We start from the raw sequence: 22408 nt of genomic DNA, 5'->3' as shown, positions 1-22408 counted from the left end.
CAGCTCTCAGGGACAGTGATCACCAGGGTGTATTTGTAGGGCTGTGCCTGCCTTTAACACCCTCTGACCCCCAAAAAATCTCCTCTCCTCTGATCCCACACCTTCAGCTGGGCTTGAGAAGGAGAAATTCACTGGAATTTTTGAAGTACAAAGGATCTTTTCTTGGAGAGACCCAGTGTGGATGCTAACTCTGAAACAGAGAGCATGTGAAACTGCAGGCCACATAGCTTCTCAGTCTTGCCTGAGAAAGTAGCCTGGCAAAAACATGAGAAAGAATTAAAACAATCCTCAGAGACAGAAAACAGCCTTGCAGGTGCTGTTTGTCTGTTCCTTGTTTTCTTTGCAGGAGAAAGTCGGGGGTGGTGTGCCCCACTGACCAATGATGGTGATGTAGTAGTTTACTAACCAATAAGAGTTTCCTTTCTGTACTTTCCACGTATCAGTCTATAAAACAGACCTGAAGTAATAAACTGAGAGAAATTCTCCTGATGGACTCCTTAGAGAGTTTGTGCCACTCTTCTCGCCGTTCCTAATAGAGCGACAACCCAGTGACGATGCTGCGAAACCCCCAGAACGTGCGTGCACGGCCACCCCACACCCTGGGGGTGTGAGCTCTGCCCAGCCCCTTGCACAGCCTCAGCTGGCTGGAATTCTGTGTGGCTCAGCACAGCACGGGCTGGAATTCTCCCTCCCAGAGCTGAAGGCATGACAAGTACTTACGCACACAGACAGGCGTTTTCCCGGACCAGCGGTGATCCTGCTGGCAGATGCGCACGGACATGCCGATCAGGCGGAAGCCGGGCTGGCACTGGTACACCACGCTGCCCCGGTAGTTGTAGTTCTCCCCGTTGATCTGCCCGTTCACAATGGGGCTGGGCACGCCACAGTGCCCGGCTGGGGAGGGGAGAACAGCAGCAATCACACGCAGATCCCACCAAAGGTGTCCCCAAAAGGCAGCGCCCGTCCCCTGGATCTCTGCGGAGTTGGGTTCAGAGATGCCCAGACTGGGGTGGGTTGGAAGGGAACGTAAGGATCATCCACAGGGACACCTTCCACCATCCCAGGCTGCTCCAAGCCATGCCCAAGCTCTTTGGACACTTCCAGGGATGGGGCAGCCACAGCTTCTCTGGACATGGATGGGGTTCAGAGATGCCCAGATTGGTTTGGGTTGGAAGGGAATGTAAGGATCATCCACAGGGACACCTTCCACCATCCCAGGTCAGTCCAAGCCCTGTCCAAGCTCTCCTTGGACACTTCCAGGGATGGGGCAGCCACAGCTTCTCTGGGCAGTCCATGCCCGTTGTTTTCAGGGAAGAATTGCATCCCAATATCCAAACCTGTCCTCTTTCAGCTCCAGGCTGTTAACTCCAGACTCTGCTGTCATAAACAAACATCCCCATCCCAAAGCTCTCCCAACACCTCACACCTGTTGAGGGGGCAGGAATCAAACTTTGCTTCCCTCTTACATCCACTTAAAACCCCACAGCATGGATTCCTCCTCTGATCAATCCCTAAAATCCTCCCTCCCAAGGTGCCCTCAGGAGCCCTTCCCACAGCCCATGGGTGACAGCAGGAGTTTCCAGGGGACACCTGTCCTTCCCACACCCCATGGGTGACAGCAGGAGTTTCCCAGGGGACACCTGCCCTTCCCACACCCCATGGGTGACAGCAGGAGTTTCCAGGGGACACCTGCCCTTCCCACAGCCCATGGGTGACAGCAGGAGTTTCCCAGGGGACACCTGCCCTTCCCACAGCCCATGGGTGACAGCAGGAGTTTCCCAGGGGACACCTGCCCTTCCCACAGCCCATGGGTGACAGCAGGAGTTTCCAGGGGACACCTGCCCTTCCCACACCCCATGGGTGACAGCAGGAGTTTCCCAGGGGACACCTGCCCTTCCCACAGCCCATGGGTGACAGCAGGAGTTTCCAGGGGACACCTGCCCTTCCCACACCCCATGGGTGACAGCAGGAGTTTAAAAGGGACACCTGCCCTTCCCACATCCCATGGGTGACAGCAGGAGTTTCCCAGGGGACACCTGCCCTTCCCACACCCTGTGGGTGACAGCAGGAGTTTCCCAGGGGACACCTGCCCTTCCCACAGCCCATGGGTGACAGCAGGAGTTTCCCAGGGGACACCTGCCCTTCCCACACCCCATGGGTGACAGCAGGAGTTTCCCAGGGGACACCTACCCAGACACCGGACCTCAGCCCCGCTCCAGAGCCCGTTGGCCATGCACTCCCGGACCCGGGAGCCCACCAGGGTGTAGCCAGTGTTGCAGGAGAAGATGGCAGTGGCTCCATAACTGGTGAGGGTCCCGATCTTGTTCCCGTTGGGAGGGGTGGGCAGCTCCCCACAGGAGATAACTAGGACAGATCCCAAAGGATATTGAGAAAACAGGCTAGGAGGGATGAGTTTTGAAGGAATGCTTCCAGAAGTTATTGCTGGAATGGGAAAGTTCATTAAATAATTCCAGGAATTGTAATACTTCCAGAGCCATGTTAGATGAGGTGACAAAAATAGGAATTGTTAATATTTATGGTTCAGGACACGAGGGAAGCACTAAAGACAGGCTGGGAAGGAACCAAAGGAGTTTTTCACACCAGAACTTGCTCACACAGGAATATTTTTCTGTCATTAACCCTGGATGCAGCAGGAAGCCTGGTTCCCAGAAAACCCACAGAATCATGGAATGGGGTGAGTTGGAAGGACTTTAAAGGCCATGAGCAGGGACATCTCCTAGGCCAGGATGCTCCAAGCCCTGTCCAACCTGACCTTGGAATGGCACAAAGTTTCCAACTGAAAGTGACACTCAGCTTTCTCCCCACAAGCTGAAATTCCAGGATCTGCAGATCCCAGCTGGGTCTGTGGGATGCAGGAGCCTCTGCAAACCCAGCTCCCCCTCAGAACTCCAGCTCTCGATTTTATCTTCATTTTCTCCACCTTCAAGCTCTGCAAATCCTCTGGAGCCCCTGCTGGGTGTTCCTGACCTCGGGGCACTGCCAAGATCCTGTCACTTGGATTTAGGTGGCAATAAGGCTGAGGGAACAAAAGGAGGTCAGGCTCCTGCTCCCAGAGCCAGAGGAAGAGCTGGCAGGGGGAAAAGTACATCTGTCACCCACGCCGGCAGTCACAGCTCCAAAAACAAAGGCAGGCAGCAGGGAAGGAGAGATTTCGCTGTCTCTGTCTGCACTTGGAGAGAAAAACCCTCCACCTCTGACAAAAGGAGAGATCCAAAGCACAGCAGTGGTGTTAGAACAACTGAGAGCTGCTGGGGTGCCCCATTGGGTTTGATTTGCAGGTGACACTGTTACCCTTTGTAAACCTGGTGTTTGTGTGAGAGCTGAGGCTTGACAGCAGAATTCTTTATTCTCCCTCCTTAAAAGCCTCGACTTCAGAGCAGCTGTGACAGCAAAGCTGCTGGGACCCCACAGGAACAGCTGAGCTGAAGGGCTTGAGATCCCAGAGAAGTGCTGGGATTAAATCAGGGATCAGATCAGGGATTAAATGTCTCCCTGTACCCCAACTCTCTTCCAGCAGCTCTGCTGTCTCCACCTCAGCTGCTACCAGGAGTAATTTAGTCCTACCTCACAGCAGGGACACCTTCCATGATTCCAATTTGCTCCAACATGGCCTGGGACACTTCCAGGGATGAAGCAGCCACAGCTTCTCTGGGAAATCCATCCCAGCCCCTCCCTGCCCTCACAGGGAAGGATTTCACCCCAAAACCTGCACCAAACCATCTCACAAATGCCCAAAAGACCAAACCACGCTCCACAGCTCCACCTCAGCTGCTGCCAGGATTAATAATTCCACCCCACAGCAGGGACACATTCCAGTATTCCAGATTGCTCCAACATGACCTGGGACACTTCCAGGGATGGAGCAGCCACAGCTTCTCTGGGAAATCCATCCCAACCCCTCCCTGCCCTCACAGGGAAGGATTTCCTCCCAAAATCTGCACCAAACCACTCCACCCTGTACCCAAATCTCCTTGATTATCCATGCTCACCCACAGCAGCATCCTGAAACACCCAGGGGTTGGGATTTGCTGAGCCCAAACCCACACCCAGCCCACGGTGCCACCCTGGGGTGCCCCTGCTCTTACTTTTACAGGTGGGCACGGGCTCCCCGATGCTCCAGGTGCCGTTGGCCTGGCAGCGGATGACTCTCTGGCCCGTGTAGTAGTAGCCAGGGTCGCAGATGAGCATCAGCTGGGCGTTGTAGTGGTAGTGCACCTCGTAGGTGAGGCGCCAGCGGCCGTGCTCCACCGCGATGCTGCCCACGTCAGGGCACGTCACAGCTGAGGGGCACAGAAACAGCACACAAAGGGTTAACTGAGCTTTCACCCCCCCCCACCCAAAAATCCAGCTGTGGTGGGTTTTTAATGAGGGGAATATCCCCTGCTGAGAACTGAAAGGAAAACTTCCAGGAGGGTGTTAAAAGCGGTGATGCTGCCTGAAATCCAAAGAGAAAAACCCCTTGCAGTGGTGTTAAAATCATAAAATAAAGGGCAGAGCTTGATTTGGAAGCTTCTAGGCATACCTGGTCATCCAATTTCCACAGTTTGATACAGTTAATTAATTAGGATTTCTAACAGCTACATCCCACAGGAGATTCAGCTGCTGATCCACCCCTTGGAGTTTCTTTACCCCATTTCTTGTTACGTCTTCCCATGTGTCCCCAGCTTGGAAATAAAACTAAACAATATTTCAGAAATGTGTTAGAAAGGTCAGCTCGTTGCTCTAAAATCTAAGAGAAAAGGTAGAAAAATACCAGGAGCTCCTTAACTACAGAATGGGATTTTCCAGAGCTAAAATACAGGGAAAATTTTACAGAGCTAAATACAGGAAAAATACAGAAAAAGCAAAAATCTCGAGGCAGCAGTAACACAAAGAACAGTTCTTTAAGGAAAGATTTCAGGTGCACAAATTATAAGGATGTGCACACCCAGCATGGGATTTTTCCCAATTTTTATAAGTTTAATTAATTATACATCCAGCAAGTACATCCAATAGGAGATTGGTTATCCTGTAAATAATCCTTGGAGTAACCAACCCCTTACTGGAGTCCCTCCAAGGGCTCCTTCACCCTTTATTCTGTTCTGTGAAACTGAATGTCCGTGTTAGAAATTCTTTTACAAGTTCTAGAATTGTTGGAAATACTACACATTTTAGAATTGTTAGAAATTCTTTTCTTGAAAACAAGAGTGAACAGAATGTCAAGAATGTGAGCAAGGGTAACCACTGTTCTAAAGGGTGAGAAAGTGCTAGAAACTGCACATTTATATATTAAAAATCTATGAAGTTACAAAGACATCAAAAAGCTAAAAGTCTTAAGGCATCAGGGCAGGTGGGAAACCACCACACCATGAGATTTAATTTCTGCAGTAATTCACCATAAAACCCTGATGTGCCCTGAACACCACAGCTGTGGGGCAAAGCTGTTTGTTCTGCAGGTGGAACGGACACACCACTGCTGATGCCTCAGGATTTCAGCTTTTATATTTTTCATGTATTTGTAACCCTGCAGCTCTTCAGTGTGTAACTCCAAACTCCACACACAGTGTGAGCTGCTGCTTTCCCATTTGGCTCAGACACAGCAATTCCTCTCCAGGCCTGGCAATCAAGGACACCTCACTGCCTCAGGCCCCCAGAGATGGAAACAAAAGGGAGTTGGGGGCAGCAAACTTGGGGTAAATGACTTCATTACCTGAAGCTGGAATTGGGAGATTAACCCCAATGTGCAAATGGCCCAAACTTATAAAAGTGTGAAACCCCTGACCCGTGGTCCATTTTGGGTGCAGCCCCTGGGGGGCTTTGTCTGCCTGAAATGTCCCTGGAGGCCCCTCAATAAACAGAACTGCTTTTTATTCCCTGAATTCTGTCTGGCCTCTGTTTTTAGGAGTCCCCACAAGGCACCCCTGCCTTATTAACATCGCAAAAAACAGGTTAGAAGCAGCTCACCTTATATTAATACAAGCTAAATATGAAGCCTTAAAGGGAGAAAAATCAGAAGATTATTTAGAATTAAGTAAAAGGGAACTACAAAGATTCAGCGAACAAAAGTAAGGAATAGAAAAAGGGGGGGTTGTAATAGACAGAAACTCTTTTGTTCGCCTAAACATATAGATAGGATGCTTTGCAAAACTGTGCTTTGTGAAATCGGGAGGAGGTTGAAGGCTCGCATAATAATTAACGGCCTGGCAGAGATTTCTGGAATGCCTGGACAAGATAAGCCTTAAAGGGAAAACAGTGAGAAAAGGTCAGCAGAGTCAGAGAGACAGCCCAGATCCACACTCACCCATGCACAGAGGGGGCTGGTTCCCGTTGCTCCACACTCCCTCCTGCAGGCACTCGGTGCTGGGCTGGGCTCCTGGCTGCAGCTGGAAGCCCTGGTTGCACTGGTACACGGCCTTGGTGCCCACCGTGTACTCCTTCCCAAACACAACCCCGTTCCTCGGAGCTCGCGGAACTCCACACGACAGAGCTGGGAAGAAGAAAACACACATAAAATAAAATAAAATAAAATAAAATAAAATAAAATAAAATAAAATAAAAAATAAAATAAAATAAAATAAAATAAAATAAAAAAATTAAAAAAAATTTTAAAAAAATAAAAAAATAAAAAAATAAAATAAAATAAATAAAATGAAATAAAAAATTAAAAAAAAATAAAATTATAAAATAACAGGAAAGAACAGAACAGAAAAGAACAGAAAAGAAAAAAAAAGAAGAGAAAAAAATAAAATAAACCAAAGTAAAATAAAATAAATAAAATAAAGTAAAAAGAAGTAAAAAAAGGTAAAAAATAAATATAAATAAAAAATAAAAAAAACCCAATAAAATTATGAAAAAATAAAATAAAAATAAATAAAAATAAATAAAAATAAATAAAAATAAATAAATTTAATAAAAATAAAATTAAAATAAAATAAAAAATATAAAATAAAAAATATAAAATAACAGAAAAGAAAATAACAGAAAAGAAAATAAAAGAACAGAAAAGAAAAAATAAAAGAAAAAATAAAAAAATAAAATAAAATAAAATAAAGTAAAAAAAATAAAATAAAATAAAAAATAAAATAAAATAAAGTAAAAAATAAATATGAAATAAATATGAAATAAATATAAAAATTAAAAAATAAAATAAAAATAACAAATAAAATAAAATAAATAAAAAATTAAAATAAAAAATCAAAATTAGATAGAAAAAAAATAAAAATAATAAAAAATTTAAAAATTTAAAAAATAAAAAATAAAATAAAATAAAATAAAAATCAGAGCGCTGCTGGTTTTACCCCAAACTGAAATCCCAGATCCTGAACTTTCCTACTGACAAACCCCAGATACCGTGGCAAGTGCCCTTCATAAAGGATCAGCTTTTACATCAGCGAAGCCAATCCTGAAGGGCAGTTTCTTTCTCCTGGAAGAGGCTCTGGCCCATAGCTCCTGTAATATCTGTACCACAAGATGCATCAGCAGAGCGCTGCCGAGCTTCCACAGGGAGATAAAGGATCGGACAGCAGGAACACTTCGTGTTTCCACCCCACAGCAGCACCGACCCCAAACCCCTCTCCAGGAGCACTTCTGCGTTACATAAGGCAGCAAATTGTGTAATTATGTAGTGGCAGAAGGAAGGCTAAATTTAGCCTCACGGCTGAGGAGGTAGAGGGGGGAATTCAGGGGAAAAATGGAAAAGCAGGCGCAGTGCCAGGCGGCTGCTGGAGACGGCAGCGCTCCAGAGGGGAGGCTCTGCACCATTCCTGCTGGAACTCCTGGCTCTGGGACAGGCAGGTGACAGCCAAAAATACACCGAGAATCACAGCCATTTATGCTGTTACCCTTTTCCCCAACTGTTATAGATACATATTATTGTTGATATATTTTATATATTAGTAAAGGCCCATCTGCACAAACCAGTCTTTGAAATAAGTCGTGATATTAAAGGCTAAAGTCCTTGAAACCTTCCTGCAGAAGTGAGAGTAAAGCAAAACAATATCCTTGTGTATAAGAGAAAGAATGCAAACCTGTGTGTGTTAGCCAATAGTAGCTTGCTCTGCCCGTGGACCCTGTAGAACCCTATAAAAAGTGTGTTAATAATAGAAATAAACAGTGTTCACGTTTACTTCTGTGAAGGCTGGTGAATAAACTGGTGGACTCTCACTATATTATATTGTTGGCTTTTCGCAAATATTAAAATGAATGTTATAAGATTGGAAAATTTCGTTGTATTAATATAGTTTCCTTTATTTCTGTTACTGATGAAACTTAGAAATAGTGGTATAATACATATATGTTAGGCCATGGCATAGTATTAAAATAAAAATTGCTTTTGTTTGTATAACCCAAAGACTGAAAAGGATAGTTAGAGACCCCCCCTGCATTCTTAAACTCTCTTATCCAGATGAGGACACCAGTGACCAGAACTCTGGGGGAGGAATTTATTGCATTTCTGGGATCAGGGAATGTAAATCTCGATGGCACCAGTAAGATTGATCTATTGGGAAGGGGGCAAGGAAAAACTAAACAGAAGAACAACAAAGATCCTAAGAAGAGTGTCTGAATATGTGTGAGAATTTATGGATATGCAGTAGGGTTCTGTTTTTAAGGGACAATCCTTTGTTAGTAAGGTGTGCTCTCTTGGCTGAATGCAGACACCCGGCCAGATCTGTATACTTTATTTTTATCTCCTAATTGTCTTTCTATTAAACATTTAAATTGTATAAAAAATATGTGAACCTTGTTTTTCACACCAACCCTGGGAATGCCAGCACTGGGAAATGTCCCCAAATGTGCTTCTCCAGCAGCATGAGGAGGAGGAGGGAAAGCAAATCTAGATCTGAGTCCAAAGCTGTGGTCCCCATCTCTCTCCAAGCCTGGCTCTGGGGAAGAGAGATCCACATCCCTCCTGTCTGGACAGGGGGGGATGCCCACGGGAAGGGCAGCCAGGACCTGGGAAGCTGCACTGGGAAGCTCCTCTGTGGGGCTGGGAGAGGAGCAGAAGCTGCCAGGAGACACAGCCCTAACTCCTGACCCCAATATCTGCCCGTGCTTCCAGACAAAGCCATTCCCTCCTGGAGCAGCCCCAGCCCAGCTCCCGAGCCACCCCAACACACTGGCCTTCTTGGTGTTCCCTGAGCACAAAAACAGAGCTGCAAAAGCAGGAAAAGTGATTTTTGGGTGACATGGAACCGAGTGAGGGCTGGAGAGCCTCTCTCTAGTGAGGCTGTGCAGCAGCAGCACAACCCTGGGTCTTCCCTTGTGCAAGGCCCAGCTTTTATCCCCCTCCTGTCGCCCTGAAAACTCAGCTTCTGAGCTTGCTGACATGGTTTTCTAAGGACTTTCCCAGGACAGTAACTGTAAACATAGATATGTGTACATTCTTTCTGTTCCACGTCTTGTGATGGGCATCTCTCATGGCCAGTGCAGTGAGAAAGTGTTATCCTGACCATCCAATCCCTGGCTGTGGTCAGAAGCCTATAAATCCTGGAGGGAAAAATAAACTCTGCTCTTCCTTTCACCACACCGCGACCTGTATTCGTGTGATTTATTCATCTTCAGCAGTAACACCCTCCTGCCCCAGCTCTGAGCAGGGTCCCAGAGCAGCTGGCAGTGCTGGAATCGTGATGGGTGTGATGAGCAGCTCCAGAGGCAGGATCAGGCCCAGCCCTGGTGGCACTGATGGTGACAGGAGTGCCACCACAGCAAGCTCAGGGATGGCCAATCCCTCTCCAAGGCCTGGTGTCTAGACAGGCTGTCATGCTGAATACCAATGGCCCTCCCAGGGAAAAGAGGGCATGTGGAAAATCCAACCTTTTCCCTGCTACCTCTGCTATTCCTTTTTCCTGCATCCAGCCATGGAGGGTGGGGGGGAAGCTGAGCCCTTCCCATCCCCACCAAGGCCTGCTCCTTTCTGCTTTTCATTCCCTTAATCCTTCAAAAAAATTGTCCCTTTTGTTTATCCCCAGGAAACTGAGGCACAGGGAGGGACAGGAGTTCCAAGCTGGCAGGGCTGAGCTGCCTCTTGCCTCCACTCCATGGAAAGGAGTTTAAATCCCATCCCACCCCCTGCCTTGGGGACACCTTCCCGTACTCCAGGCTGCTCCAAGCCCTGTCCAACCATGCCCTGGGCACTTCCAGGGATGGGGCAGCCACAGCTTCTCTGCAAAACCCATCCCAGCCCTCTCCACCCTCACAGGGAGGAACTTCTTCCCAGTCTGTAATCCAAACCTGCTCTCTGCCAGTTTAAAACCAGGATTAAGTTTTTCTTTACAGAAGTAGTGACATTTGATTTTTGGGGTGGCAACAAACCAATTTCTGAGGCTCAGCCTGTGGGCATTGCAGCCCACTGGAATCTGGGATGAGGGAGGTTATTCCAGAGGGAATCAAACCAGCATTTGGCTTGGAAAAACCAAGGGAAAAAGGAGAAGGCAGAGGCTGGGAAAAGCAAATCTGCAGCTGGGATTGCAAAGACAAAGCTCCTTAAAAACAGAGACAGCAAAGGCACAGCAGCACATGGAGTGTGTGCCCTCTGTGCCACGGCAGGATTGTTCCCTGCAGAATATTCCAGAAATATCAGTGAGGACAGAGCACACAGGGAAGGTTATTCCAACGGGATGAGGAAGTGGGAGAGGATTCTGAGCTGGCAGAAGGGAGATTTGGGAAATGTCATTTGGGAATTTATATTTATTGGCACCCTAGGCCCTCCTTCCTGACACGGCTGATGAGGGGAACAATCCCTGCAGCTCCATGCAAGGAATTCCCAAATCTCTGTCACCCAAAAGGGTGGGAATGACACAGCCCAAAGCAAAAGATGCCAGTTGGCTTTGAGAGATGTGGGGACAGAAAAATGCTGGATTTGATGTGGCTGAAGGGAGCAGGAGAGGAGCCAGTCCAGGCCTGGGGGTGGAGCTGCTCTGCCAGGAATTATCCTGAAAACCCTGAATCCTGCACCCAGCACAAGGCACTGGAGAGCCACGGGCCAGTCTCAGGATTCCTGACAGGAATATGAGGAAACTGAGGGGAAAAGTGACTCTTTCCACCTCAGGATGTGACGTGAGCAGCAAGTTCTCCCAGCTGTGGGAGTCAGGCTCTGCCAGAGGGACATCCAGCAGCAAGATCCTGACCTGTGTGGTCAGTGGAGACATTCTGACTCCTCCAAAAGGGAAAACGAATCAGGGATCCACCTGGAATGCAATGGATTGCCCCCAAATTCCTGCTCTGCACTCCAGACTGTGCCCATGGGGCTCCTGCCACATCATACCTTCAGCAGAACCGGAGTGGTGCAGGATGGGTTTGGTGCCTCTCATTTCCCATGGAAAATCCCCTTCCCAAAACACAGCCCTGGGATGCTGAGCACCACCACAGGAGCTTCCCAACATTCCCAGGCCTAGGAGTGACTCCAAGCCCCTCTCTGGTGGTCAGGGACCTATCCCTGCTTTGAAATGTGGCTGTGGTGTCACTCCAGCCATTGCAGCCTTTCCCTCCATCTCTTCCCCACCTCCAGGTTTAAAATCCTCTCCTCTAACACCACCACACCCCTTGGAAGCTGAGCATGAAGCTCAGGTGGGATTCTACCTCTCCAGGGCAGTGAGGCCTTAGCAGGATCCAGACCCATTCCTGATGACACAATTTTCCTTAAAAAAGGTGGAGCAAACCAGAGGAATCCCTCAGGCTGGGCTAAGGATTCAGGAGGCACAGTTGCCATGACAGCCCTGGCTGTGCTGTTCATCTGCTCATCCCAGCTCTTGGTTTTGCCCTGTCCATGCTTTCTGGGAGCTAAATCTCTCCCTGACCTGGTGTCCAGGTTCCCTTTGGAATGGGATGGAGCAGCAGGGCCTTGCTTTATCGCTTCCCACTCATTTTAAATCAACTCCAGAGCACTCACAGCATCAGGCTCTCCTTCAGAGGTGCAATTCCTAAAGAACCAAAGTGATTCAGGAGCCTTACAAGGCTCCCTGGCACCTCCCACATGGAACAATCCCACTTTTCCTGATGGCTTGGCTGGGCCAACAATGCAGAGACCGTGCCTGAGCCACCTCTGCTCCCTGGCTGCTTTCCAGGGAAGTCAGAGCAGTATCAATCCCCAGCCTCAGTCCCCCTGGAACAGGGATGAGTGTTCAAAGCCAGCAGTAGGCTCCTTCAGAATAAAGATGGGAATTTTAGCTGTACAAAGGAGCGGGGATGACTGGCAGGTGGAGGGAGAGGCAGGAGTGGGGAGGGAGCATCGGGAGGGGTCCTGCAGCAGCAGAACCCCCCGGGCACAGAGCCCCGTCCCACCTCCTTCCCATGCCTGGAATTCGCTCTGTGCTGGGCAGGATGTGGCACAGAGAACCCAGGAAACGTGGAAGGAACAACTCCATGCCTCAATCTTGGATGAAGCCAACGGGAACCACCTGAATCCCCAAGAATTCCTTCCCCTGTTGACATGCACAGAGCTAAGAAGGCACTTCCAGAACAACTGGGAAGGGAATTTCTGTCAGGAAGCAGAGCAACTCTCATGCTCCTGGAAACCTTTCTTCCAAGATTCTTCCAAGTCTTTTGGATTCTTCCAAGCTTCTCCCGAGTGAGGCTTGGCTGTGCCTCCACCGAGTGACCAAACACTTCCACACCAAGAGCTTTCACACAGATGGGGATATTTTTCCTCCCCCATCTCAAGCCCTTCCCTCTTTTCCTGCTCCCAGTTATTCCCTTTTCACCCATCTATTCCCAAAGCCTTGGACACGAGGAGCGCTCCTCAGTGCCCACCTGCAGCTCCAAGCCTGTTCTCAACATGGAATTACAGGAATTCCAACAGTGTCATCTTCACACAGATGAGTTTTATCCTGCCCCATCCCAAGCCCTTCCCTCTTTTCCTGCTCCCAGTTATTCCCTTCCCTCTTTGCTCCCCTATTCCCAAGGTCTTGGACAGGAGGAGCACCCCTCAGTGCTCTGAGCCTGTTCTCAACACACAATTACCAGAATTCCAATATTGCTTTGGTGTTTTTTCCACCACCTTTTCCACCGCTTTTCTGGGGACTCCTGGAACTCCATCCCAACCCGTCGCTGCCCTCACCTTGGCACAGGGGGATGGCTTCCCTCCAGTGGAAGTGTCCCTGGGGGTGCTGGGTGCAGGTGGTGGTGCTGTGTCCCACCAGGCGGTATCCGGCGTCGCACGCGAAGCGCACGGAGCTGCCGGGGCGCAGCCCGGAGCTGCTCAGGATCATCCCGTGCGCTGGAGGCTGCGGGAGGCTGCAGTAGGGAGCTGGAAAGGGGGGCAGCAAAAAGCAGACCAATCACAGGATGAGCAGCATCAGGGTCATTCCCATCCCACTCCCAGGAATTACACTGAGCTTCCCCAAAAAATGGGGGATTTGCAATGGATAAACACGGGCTCTGGTCTGAGCCTCACCCAGCTCCATGAATGAGGAGTTAAATATTCTTTAATTCATTTGCTGAGAGAAGTCTGCACAGACTTTTCCAGTGCCTGACCATCCCCTCATCCAGAAACCTTTCCCAATATCCAGCCCTTGGCATCAATGGCTCTCCACATCAGGCTCCTGATTCTGAAGAGCGGTTGGGAAATGATCCAAAGCCCCAAGGTTTCTCCCTGGAATTTCTCCTGATCCCACAATCCTGGTCCTGATCATTACAGAGTGATGAGACACGAGCCAAAGCTCCAAGGTTTCTCCCTGGAATTTCTCCTGATCCCACAATCCTGGTCCTGATTGTTACAGAGTGATGAGACACGAGCCAAAGCTCCAAGGTTTCTCCTGGATGGACCCTGCCTTTCCCAACCTCCCCAGCTCGGAACGCGCCCGGCTTTGTGCCTCCCCAGCCTTGGCAGCTCCTGCCCTCACAGCTGGATCTCTGCAGGAATTCCATGGATTCTCCTGGCTGTGTGAGGAGCTGCTCCTGGCAGAGCAGAGACTCACCAGAGTAGCGGATTTTGAAGCCTTTCCTGTTGTAGGCGTGGTCGGAGGACCAGCGCAGGAAGACGCTGTTCCCGCTGCTGGTGACGGTCAGAGGGGCCGAGTAATTCCCACTCAGGGACAGCAGCAGGGGGCTCTGCCCAGAGGGACCTGGGAGGAACGAGGGGACAGGAAAAGGGAAAAGGGAAAAGGGAAAAGGGAAAAGGGAAAAGGGAAAAGTCACAGGAGCCACAGAGGTTCAGTGTCCCTGCAGGAGGAACAGGCACAGGGAGCTGTCCCTGAGGAAAGGCGGCTCCCAGCTCCCTGTGGACATGAGTTCCAGGGCTCACTTCTGCTCCTGGGAATCCAGGAGCAAAGCTGATCACAGGAAAACCAGGATTTGCTCCAGGCAGGAGATCAGGTCCCCATGGTGACCCCACCCCTGTGGTCTGCACTGGTCACCCTGAGAATCCCCTCCACGTTCCCAAGAAATGGGCGTGGAGAATCTGCTCCCTGTGGCCTTCAGGGATGAGCATTCCCACTTTCCCAACTCATCCCCTGCAGCAATCTCTGCTACCACTCATCCCAGGAGTTCCCCAACTCCTGCTCCTTGGAAAAATCCTTCAGATCCATCCAAAAGATCAGATTATAGCCATTTCCTTATGCAAAAATCCTTCAGATCTATCCAAAAGATCAGATTATAGCCATTTCCTTATGCAAAAAGCCTTCAGATCCATCCAAAAGATCAGATTACAGCCATTTCCTTATGCAAGGAATCAGTGAGGAGCTTTCTGGAATGCCAGCAGGAGGTTCCAGGTGGGCAGCTGGCCCTGGAATGTTCCTTCCCCCTCGACTGCCATGGGATTATGGAATCCCAGGAAGGTTTGGGATGGAAGAACCCCACAGGTCAGACGGGTGAATCTCTTACCATCGAAGATTTCGAACTCATCAAACTGCTTCTCACTGAGGAAGTACTCAATGGTGAGGGAGATGTTGTACCCTGGCTCCACCTTCACCACCCAGGAGCAGGTCTGGAAGTGGGGGTAACTTCCCAGGAAGCTCTGGCTTAGGATCACCCCGGTGGAATCTGTCATCAGCTGGTTCATGGGGCAGTGCACTGGGAATAGAAATGAATATTCCTGGTTTTTCAGAGGAGGGATGGAAGCACAAGGTTTGTCCTGATGAGCCAGAGCACGACTCCTGCACTCCTTGATCCCTGGGGCTCGGAGAGCCCCCAAATCCCACAGATCCCAACAATTATCACACTTAAAGAAAGGAGCAAAACGCAGCAAAGCCAACAAACCATTCCCACTGCCTCAGCCTCAGTTCCCACCTCTCCCAAAAGCAGCAGCACCACAACCAGAACTCTCCTGAGGCACAGAAACCCCTTCAGAAATCCCTGGAAACTTTGTTAGGACAAAGGCTGGAACTACAGCTCATCCCATGGAATTCATGAGAACTCCAATTCCTGCTCAGGGAGGGTCTCACTCCCTCCTCCCAAAATCCCACACTCCTGGAGATCCAAAAATGAACCCCAAGGATGAAAAATACACCGGAAAACCTCCCCAGCTCCTTCCCTGAGCAGGGAAATCTGGGATTTATGGAAGCTTTACCTTCACAGGTGGGTGGGGGTCCCTCGAACTGCAGGTGGGTGCCCAGTTTGCAGGTGAGGATTTCATTCCCGATCAGGGTGAAGCCGGGAAGGCACTGGTACCTCACGATGTCACCTGGGAAGGGATGGAAAACAGGCATGGGAGGGGGAAATGCATAAAAATAGGGGAAATTTTGGGATAGAAGGTGGAATAGAGGGATGAAAGGTGGAATAGAGGGATAAAAGCGGGAAATGCAGGGATAAAAGCAGGAAGTGCAGGGATAAAAGGGGGAAATGCAGGGATAAAAGGGGGAAATGCAGGGATAAAAGTGGGAAATGCAGATATAAAAGTGGGAAATGCAGGGATAAAAGGGGGAAATGCAGATATAAAAGGGGGAAATGCAGATATAAAAGGGGGAAATGCAGATATGAAAGGGGGAAATGCAGATATAAAAGCAGGAAGTGCAGGGATAAAAGGGGGAAATGCAGGGATAAAAGCAGGAAGTGCAGGGATAAAAGCAGAAGTGCAGGGATAAAAGGGGGAAATGCAGATATAAAAGGGGGAAATGCAGATATAAAAGGGGGAAATGCAGGGATAAAAGCAGGAAATGCAGGGATAAAAGCAGGAAATGCAGGGATAAAGGGCCAGGAAAGCCATGCTGGAGTCACCCTGGGATAAACTCCTGTCACCACAGCAGATCTGGGAATTATTCCAGGTGCAGGCTCCTCTCAAAGAGAGCAGCCAATGTGAGAAGCTGCTTCAGGAAAAATCCTGGTTGCAGCCACTTAAAAATGTGGATGGCAAAAAAAAAAAAACCCCCAAAAAATTTGAAAGATCCCCAAAAGCAGAGTAAAGGCCCCAAAGCTTTGTGTGCAACACCTGAGAAATATCATTATTCCCAAAGATTCCTGAGAAATCCCAAACAGGCTCAAGTCTCTCCCATTTTTCCAGAGAGGAAAAGGCTGGGAACACTTGGATGCTGCGTTTGATATTGAGCTGTCATGGAAAACCCTCCTGGAAACCCGGATTTGGGGGGACAACAGCATTCCCAGGAGCTGGAGAGGTGGGAATGAGGATGAGGAGGACGAGGGAAAGTTTTACCGATGTTGAACTCCTCATTCTCTGTGATGATCTCGGCGTTGGGAACGATGGTGGGAGGCTGGCAGCGGAAAAGCTGGAAAGCTGGAAAAGCAAGGGAAGAGCAGCACATCCTGAAGACAGCCATGATGGAATCAGGGAAATGCCTCCCCCTCCACAAGGAAAATCCTCTCTCTGAACAAGGAAAATCCTCCCCCTCCACAAGGAAAATCCTCCCTCTGAACAAGGAAAATCCTCCCTCTGCACAAGGAAAATCCTCCCCCTCCACAAGGAAACTGAACGGGCAAAATCAAACCAGGCCTTTCCCCCTACAAATCCTACAGAGATGAAGGCAGGAATTTGCATCCCAGCGTTTTTTCCACCCCAACAGAAAGATTTTTGGGCTTTCCTGGACAGTGTTTTTCTTTTGGGAATGTCACCAGCACTTTTTGGGATGCTGAAAAAGGATCTTGGTGCCCTCAGTGGAATTTAGTCACCCACCCAGCAGGGAGAGTCTCAGACTGCTCCAGCACCTCATAAATGAAAATAATTATCCACAGAATTCCACTCCTTGGACAGGGATCTTAAAACTCACTCACTGATTTTTATTTTTTTTTAAACTTGGAATTAGTGATTTCTTCCACAAAGAATTAAAGGAGTGAGAATGTTTCCAGCTGCAATTCCTTGGAGTTCTCTGACTGACCTGAGCAAGGTCCAAGTCAGTGCTCAGGGAAGGTGAAAAAGGGCAAAATTTGCAAAACTTTGTGAAAAAAACGGGGCTGGAAAACTTCCTGCAAAAAAACAGCACTGAAAAACTCTGTGGGAAAAGAAAAAAATCAACAAACCCATTTGAAAAATTTTGTGGCAAAAACTGGCCTGGAAAACTTCCTGGAAAACATGGGCTGAAAAACTTCCTGGAAAAAACTGGGCTGAAAAACTTCCTGGGAAAAACTGGGCTGAAAAACTTCCTGGGAAAAACTGGGCTGAAAAACTTCCTGGAAAACATGGGCTGAAAAACTTCCTGGAAAAAACATGGGCTGGAAAACTTCCTGGAAAAAAACTGGGCTGGAAAACTTCATGGAAAACATGGGCTGGAAAACTTCCCGGGAAAAAACTGGGCTGGAAAACTTGCTGGAAAAAAATGGGCTGGAAAACTTCCTGCAAAAAAACTGGGCTGGAAAACTTCCTGGAAAACATGGGCTGAAAAACTTCCTGGGAAAAACTGGGCTGAAAAACTTCCTGGGAAAAACTGGGCTGAAAAACTTCCTGGGAAAAACTGGGCTGGAAAACTTCCTGGAAAAAGCTGGGCTGAAAAACTTCCTGGAAATAAAACTGGTTTGAAAAACTTGCTGGAAAAAACTGGGCTGGAAAACTTCCTGGAAAACATGGGCTGAAAAACTTCCTGGGAAAAACTGGGCTGGAAAACTTGCTGGAAAAAACTGGGCTGGAAAACTTGCTGGAAAAAACTGGGCTGGAAAACTTCCTGGAAAACATGGGCTGAAAAACTTCCTGGGAAAAACTGGGCTGGAAAACTTCATGGAAAAAACTGGGCTGGAAAACTTCCTGGGAAAAACTGGGCTGGAAAACTTCCTGGAAAACATGGGCTGGAAAACTTCCTGGAAAAAACGGGGCCGGAAAACTTCCTGGAAAAAACTGGGCTGGAAAACTTCCTGGAAAACATGGGCTGAAAAACTTCCTGGAAAACATGGGCTGAAAAACTTCCTGGGAAAAACTGGGCTGGAAAACTTCATGGAAAAAACTGGGCTGGAAAACTTCATGGAAAAAAACCGGGCTGGAAAACTTCCTGGAAAAAACATGGGCTGGAAAACTTCATGGAAAAAACTGGGCTGGAAAACTTCCTGGAAAAAACTGGGCTGGAAAACTTCATGGAAAAAAACTGGGCTGGAAAACTTCCTGGAAAAAACCGGGCTGGAAAACTTCCCGGGAAAATCTGCCCTGAAAAACTTCATTGAAAAAAACTGGGCTGAAAAGCTCTATGGAAAACTTGGGGCAAAAGGGTATTTTTTTGCATTTTCCCAGAGCTCTTCCCCAGTATTCCCAACATTTTCCCTGTCCCAGGAATGCAGCAGTACACACCATAGAAGTAGATGGCGAAGAAGCCTCCGTTGGCGGCGTCGCTGTGGAATTTCAGCAGGACCTGGTTGGAGGAGCTCTGGGCGGATTTCTTGGCCGAGCTGCCTGTGAACACACCCAGCTGGGGGGCTGTTTGCTGAGGCCCATCCCTGATGGCAGCACCAGAAGGAAAAATGATTTTTCTAAGGATTTGACCGTAGGAACCCATCCTCCTCCTGCCCTGCATGCCCAGGGACTTCTCCCTTCCTTATCCTCCCTTTCCCACCTCCACATTTCACTACTCCAGTTTGATCCCTGGAACCTCTCCTGGCTCCCAGTGCTCACCCAGTTGACAATTAGAAACACAAATTTCACTTTTAACCTCAGAAATTGAGGAATTAGGACCCGTTTCCCAAAGCAATTTCACTCCCTGTTTGCTCAGCACACATGGGGATGTTCTGAAGATCAGCCATCGAGTGCTACAAGCTCAAAATCTGGTCACAAACTCTTTAATCTGAGCTCCTCTGGCTGTTTGAAGTTGATAATCCCCATTATTATGCATAAATAATATTTTTATTTATTAATATTAAAAGAAAGCTCAAAAATTTGTAATTTCTTTTCCCTTCTCCAGAACACCAGGAAGCTCCCAGCCTGCAGAGGGGATCCCAAGGGGGTCCCAGTCCCACTTGTTGCTATTTAAAACCCAGGAGTATTTCCCAAAATGGGTTCTTGGAGTGACTCCTGACCCTCTGTACCCACCAGACAGTGATGAAGTCGTTGTAGGGCTCCGTCTGCAGCACGGTGAAGTTCAGGTGGATCCCGTATCCCACTGGCACTGTCAGGAGCCAGGTGCAATCCTGGGAATTTGGGTACTGGTTGGGGAAGCCAGGAGAGTAAACTGTCCCATTCTGGGCAGTGACATTGCCCCCACAAGGCACTGCAGGGGAGCAGAGAGAAACACAACCCTGGTGAGGAAATATCCCCTTAACCAGCTTCATAGCCCATTTTTATTCCTTTTTTTGATACAAAGGTAACAATTCTGGATAGATTCAGACCTTGGCCTAACTTGCCTCAGACAATTCCTCTCTGCTACAAGCACATCCCACATTTTCAGCTCAATTCCATGACAATAAAAGGATGGAACTCTTCAGGTGACTGTCCAGATGTGGATTTTATCCAGCTGTGCCAGCCAGATGTGCACAGAAACTCTTCTCTCACTCTCACAGAGAGTCCCTGAGCTCCTCCTGCTGCCTGCACCCATGGAAAACAGCTTGGGATGGGATCACCCTGTCCTAAAGCCCAGGAGCTGCACCAACCCCATCCTTGCATGGGAAGGGGCTGCCCAGGGCAGTGTGGAGCCACAGTCCAAGTGGAAATCCCCTAAAAATGTGTGGATGAGGCACTTGAGAACGTGGTTTAGTGATGCTGGTTGATGGCTGGACTCCACAGTCCTAAAGATCTTTTCCAACCTTGACAATTTTGTGGTCTCCATCTCATTAATTCAGGGTTAGTACCCAAAACCACCCTTCCTGTGCAGCAGCAGCTCCATCAATCCCTCCCATCCTTCCCTGCTGATCCAAGTGTGAGGACGGAGCCCAGCCTGGCTCTGCTCCCCAGTGTGTTCAAATAACCAAACCAGAAACCAAACCCCAAAAATCCTGAGGGGCCAAGTCCCTCAGGCCAGGCTGCTGATCCCTGGGAAAACTCCCTGGAAAGCTGGAAGGTCAGTGCTCCTGGGAAATGGGCTGGGAAATCTGCAATAAGCAGGTCTGAACTTAAAGGCTCATCTGAAACCCTTCTGGAAGTAAATCCCACAGAATTCCAGCCACCAGCCCGAGGGGTGAAACAGCCACAACAGGGTTGGAAAAGAGAATTTGGATGATTTTGGAGGCCTGGAATGGAAATCTTCAACCTGCAGAGTCCTCTGAGAGCACAGTTTTCAGAAAAAAAACAAAACAACCTTGGAAGATTCCTGAGGATCATTTTGGAGATGCCCATGAAGGAGACAGGGACACACTCAGAGCCTTCAGAGCTGCAAGGCTCTTTTACCAGTGACTATTTTTATTTATCAGAACAAAATCAATGGAAGCTGGATGTTGTTGAGGAGTAAAGCAGCAAGGAATTATCACTCCAAGGACCCTGGAGTGTGTCACAGAGAAATAACAGCTCCAGCAGGGAGCTAAGAGACAGATTCTCCTCACCCACTTCCTAAGACTCAAACCCCCTTCAGAAGCTGTCCTCTGGTTTATATTCACCAAAAACACCTCATGGAGACCACATTTCACCCGAGGCTTCACTCCAAGTGCACATTCCCAACCACCCCTTTGCTCCCAGAGCCACTTCCAGCCCTGTTCCAAGGCAGGTGCTGTGCCCAGGTGAGCCCAGGCCGTACCTTCACACCTGGGCAGGGGGTGGTCCCAGTTCCTGTTGGTGCCGTGCTGGCAGGTGAGCACGGGGTGCCCGATCAGCTGGTAGCCAGGCAGGCACTCGAAGGAGATGGACTGGCCAACGTTGTAGCCAGCTCCTCTCACCACGCCGTTGGCAAAGGGCTCCGGGTCAGGGCATTCCTGCAGCTCGTAGGCTGGGAAAACACAAGGAAGAATGTTCTGTATTTCACTTCCCAGGAAAAAGGGGACAGGATAAGGGGCAGTGGCCTTGAGCTGTGCCAGGGGAGGGGCAGGTTGGACAGCAGAGGGGATTTCTCCATGGAAAGGGTTGGAAAGGGCTGCCCAGGGAAGTTTGGAGTCCCCACTCCTGGAAGGGAAGGGCTGGGTGTGGCACTCTGTGAGAAGGTGGGGATTGGGCACAGACCGGGCTCTGTGACCTTGGAGGGCTTTTCTGACCTCAGTGATCCTGGGATTCTGTTCACCCACATGTGTTTGGCTCCTTCCTCCTCATACAGAAACTTAATTGGAGGAAATAAACCTTGATGAACCTGCCTGGAGGCTGAGGGGACCCCGGAGGCCCATCCTCATCCCGCTGCCTTGGAATCCAGAGTCACCCCACACTCCACTTCCAGCTGGGAAATCTGCCTTGTTTTCCAACCTCAAATGTCCAGCCCTGATGAGGGATGGGAGTCAATCGGTGACCATGCTCCTAAATGAGTGGTCAGCCTGGCTGGAGCTCATTTCCATGGCAATTTCCAGGAGATTTCCCAGAGAACCTCGCCTGTCCCTGGGTGCAGCAGCCATGAATCACCCGAGACATGAACAAGACAGGCAAGACCAAATTAATGCTTTCAATTATTCCCAGCAGAGGCATTTCCTTGGCTGTGTCACACGACTGGAGGGACACATTCCCTCCCCTTCCCACTCCTTGGATCTCCTTCCCAGAGCACTCAGCTCCCAGTTGTCTCCTGATAGTGTTCAGGGTGAAATCCACGAGCTGCCCTCAGCATCCTCTGCCCCTCTGAGTCCCCACATGCTGAGGGCAAGGAAGACCAAAAGGTTTTCAGGGACAACTATGGGGGCAAAACTGGGGGTGGTCAGTCAGCCAAAAATTCATGTTCAAACAAGGAGAGCTGCCCAAGGACTCCAGCTGAGGAAATAGCACCTCCATCCCCCATCACCCCCAGAACTGAGGACACCTCTTTATTTTAACAACTTCTTTGTCTCCTTTCACCCTTTGAATTCCCACTTGCTCAGCACAGGAGGGCAGGGAAGACAGAAAGGTTTCCAAAGATGGGAAGGCAGAGCTGGGGGACCAAAAATTCACATTCAATACAGGGGAGATGCCTGAGGAGTCCAGCTAGGGAAAACACCTCCATCCCCCACTGCT

The 22408-nt window shown here is 49.0% G+C and overlaps 1 protein-coding gene across 1 annotated transcript in view; it reads right to left on the bottom strand.

Moving 5' to 3' along the window:
- Positions 1-22408, bottom strand: part of CSMD2 (CUB and Sushi multiple domains 2) — a 278621-nt gene that overhangs the window by 28339 nt on the left and 227874 nt on the right. Inside the window, exons 43-54 of the mRNA XM_058856609.1 lie at positions 21024-21212; positions 19391-19568; positions 18656-18801; positions 16583-16663; positions 15503-15616; positions 14818-15006; positions 13914-14060; positions 13055-13243; positions 6302-6487; positions 4107-4301; positions 2191-2364; positions 721-894 (exon numbers count right to left, since the gene is read on the bottom strand). Coding sequence (XP_058712592.1) covers positions 721-894; positions 2191-2364; positions 4107-4301; positions 6302-6487; positions 13055-13243; positions 13914-14060; positions 14818-15006; positions 15503-15616; positions 16583-16663; positions 18656-18801; positions 19391-19568; positions 21024-21212 — 1962 coding nt within the window. The remainder of the gene's footprint in view (positions 1-720; positions 895-2190; positions 2365-4106; positions 4302-6301; positions 6488-13054; positions 13244-13913; positions 14061-14817; positions 15007-15502; positions 15617-16582; positions 16664-18655; positions 18802-19390; positions 19569-21023; positions 21213-22408) is intronic.

Source organism: Poecile atricapillus, chromosome 24 (genome assembly GCF_030490865.1).
Source record: "Poecile atricapillus isolate bPoeAtr1 chromosome 24, bPoeAtr1.hap1, whole genome shotgun sequence".
NCBI lineage: Eukaryota > Metazoa > Chordata > Aves > Passeriformes > Paridae > Poecile > Poecile atricapillus.
The sequence above is the reverse complement of the archived record's forward strand: the minus strand, read 5'-3'. Positions and strand labels throughout refer to the sequence as shown.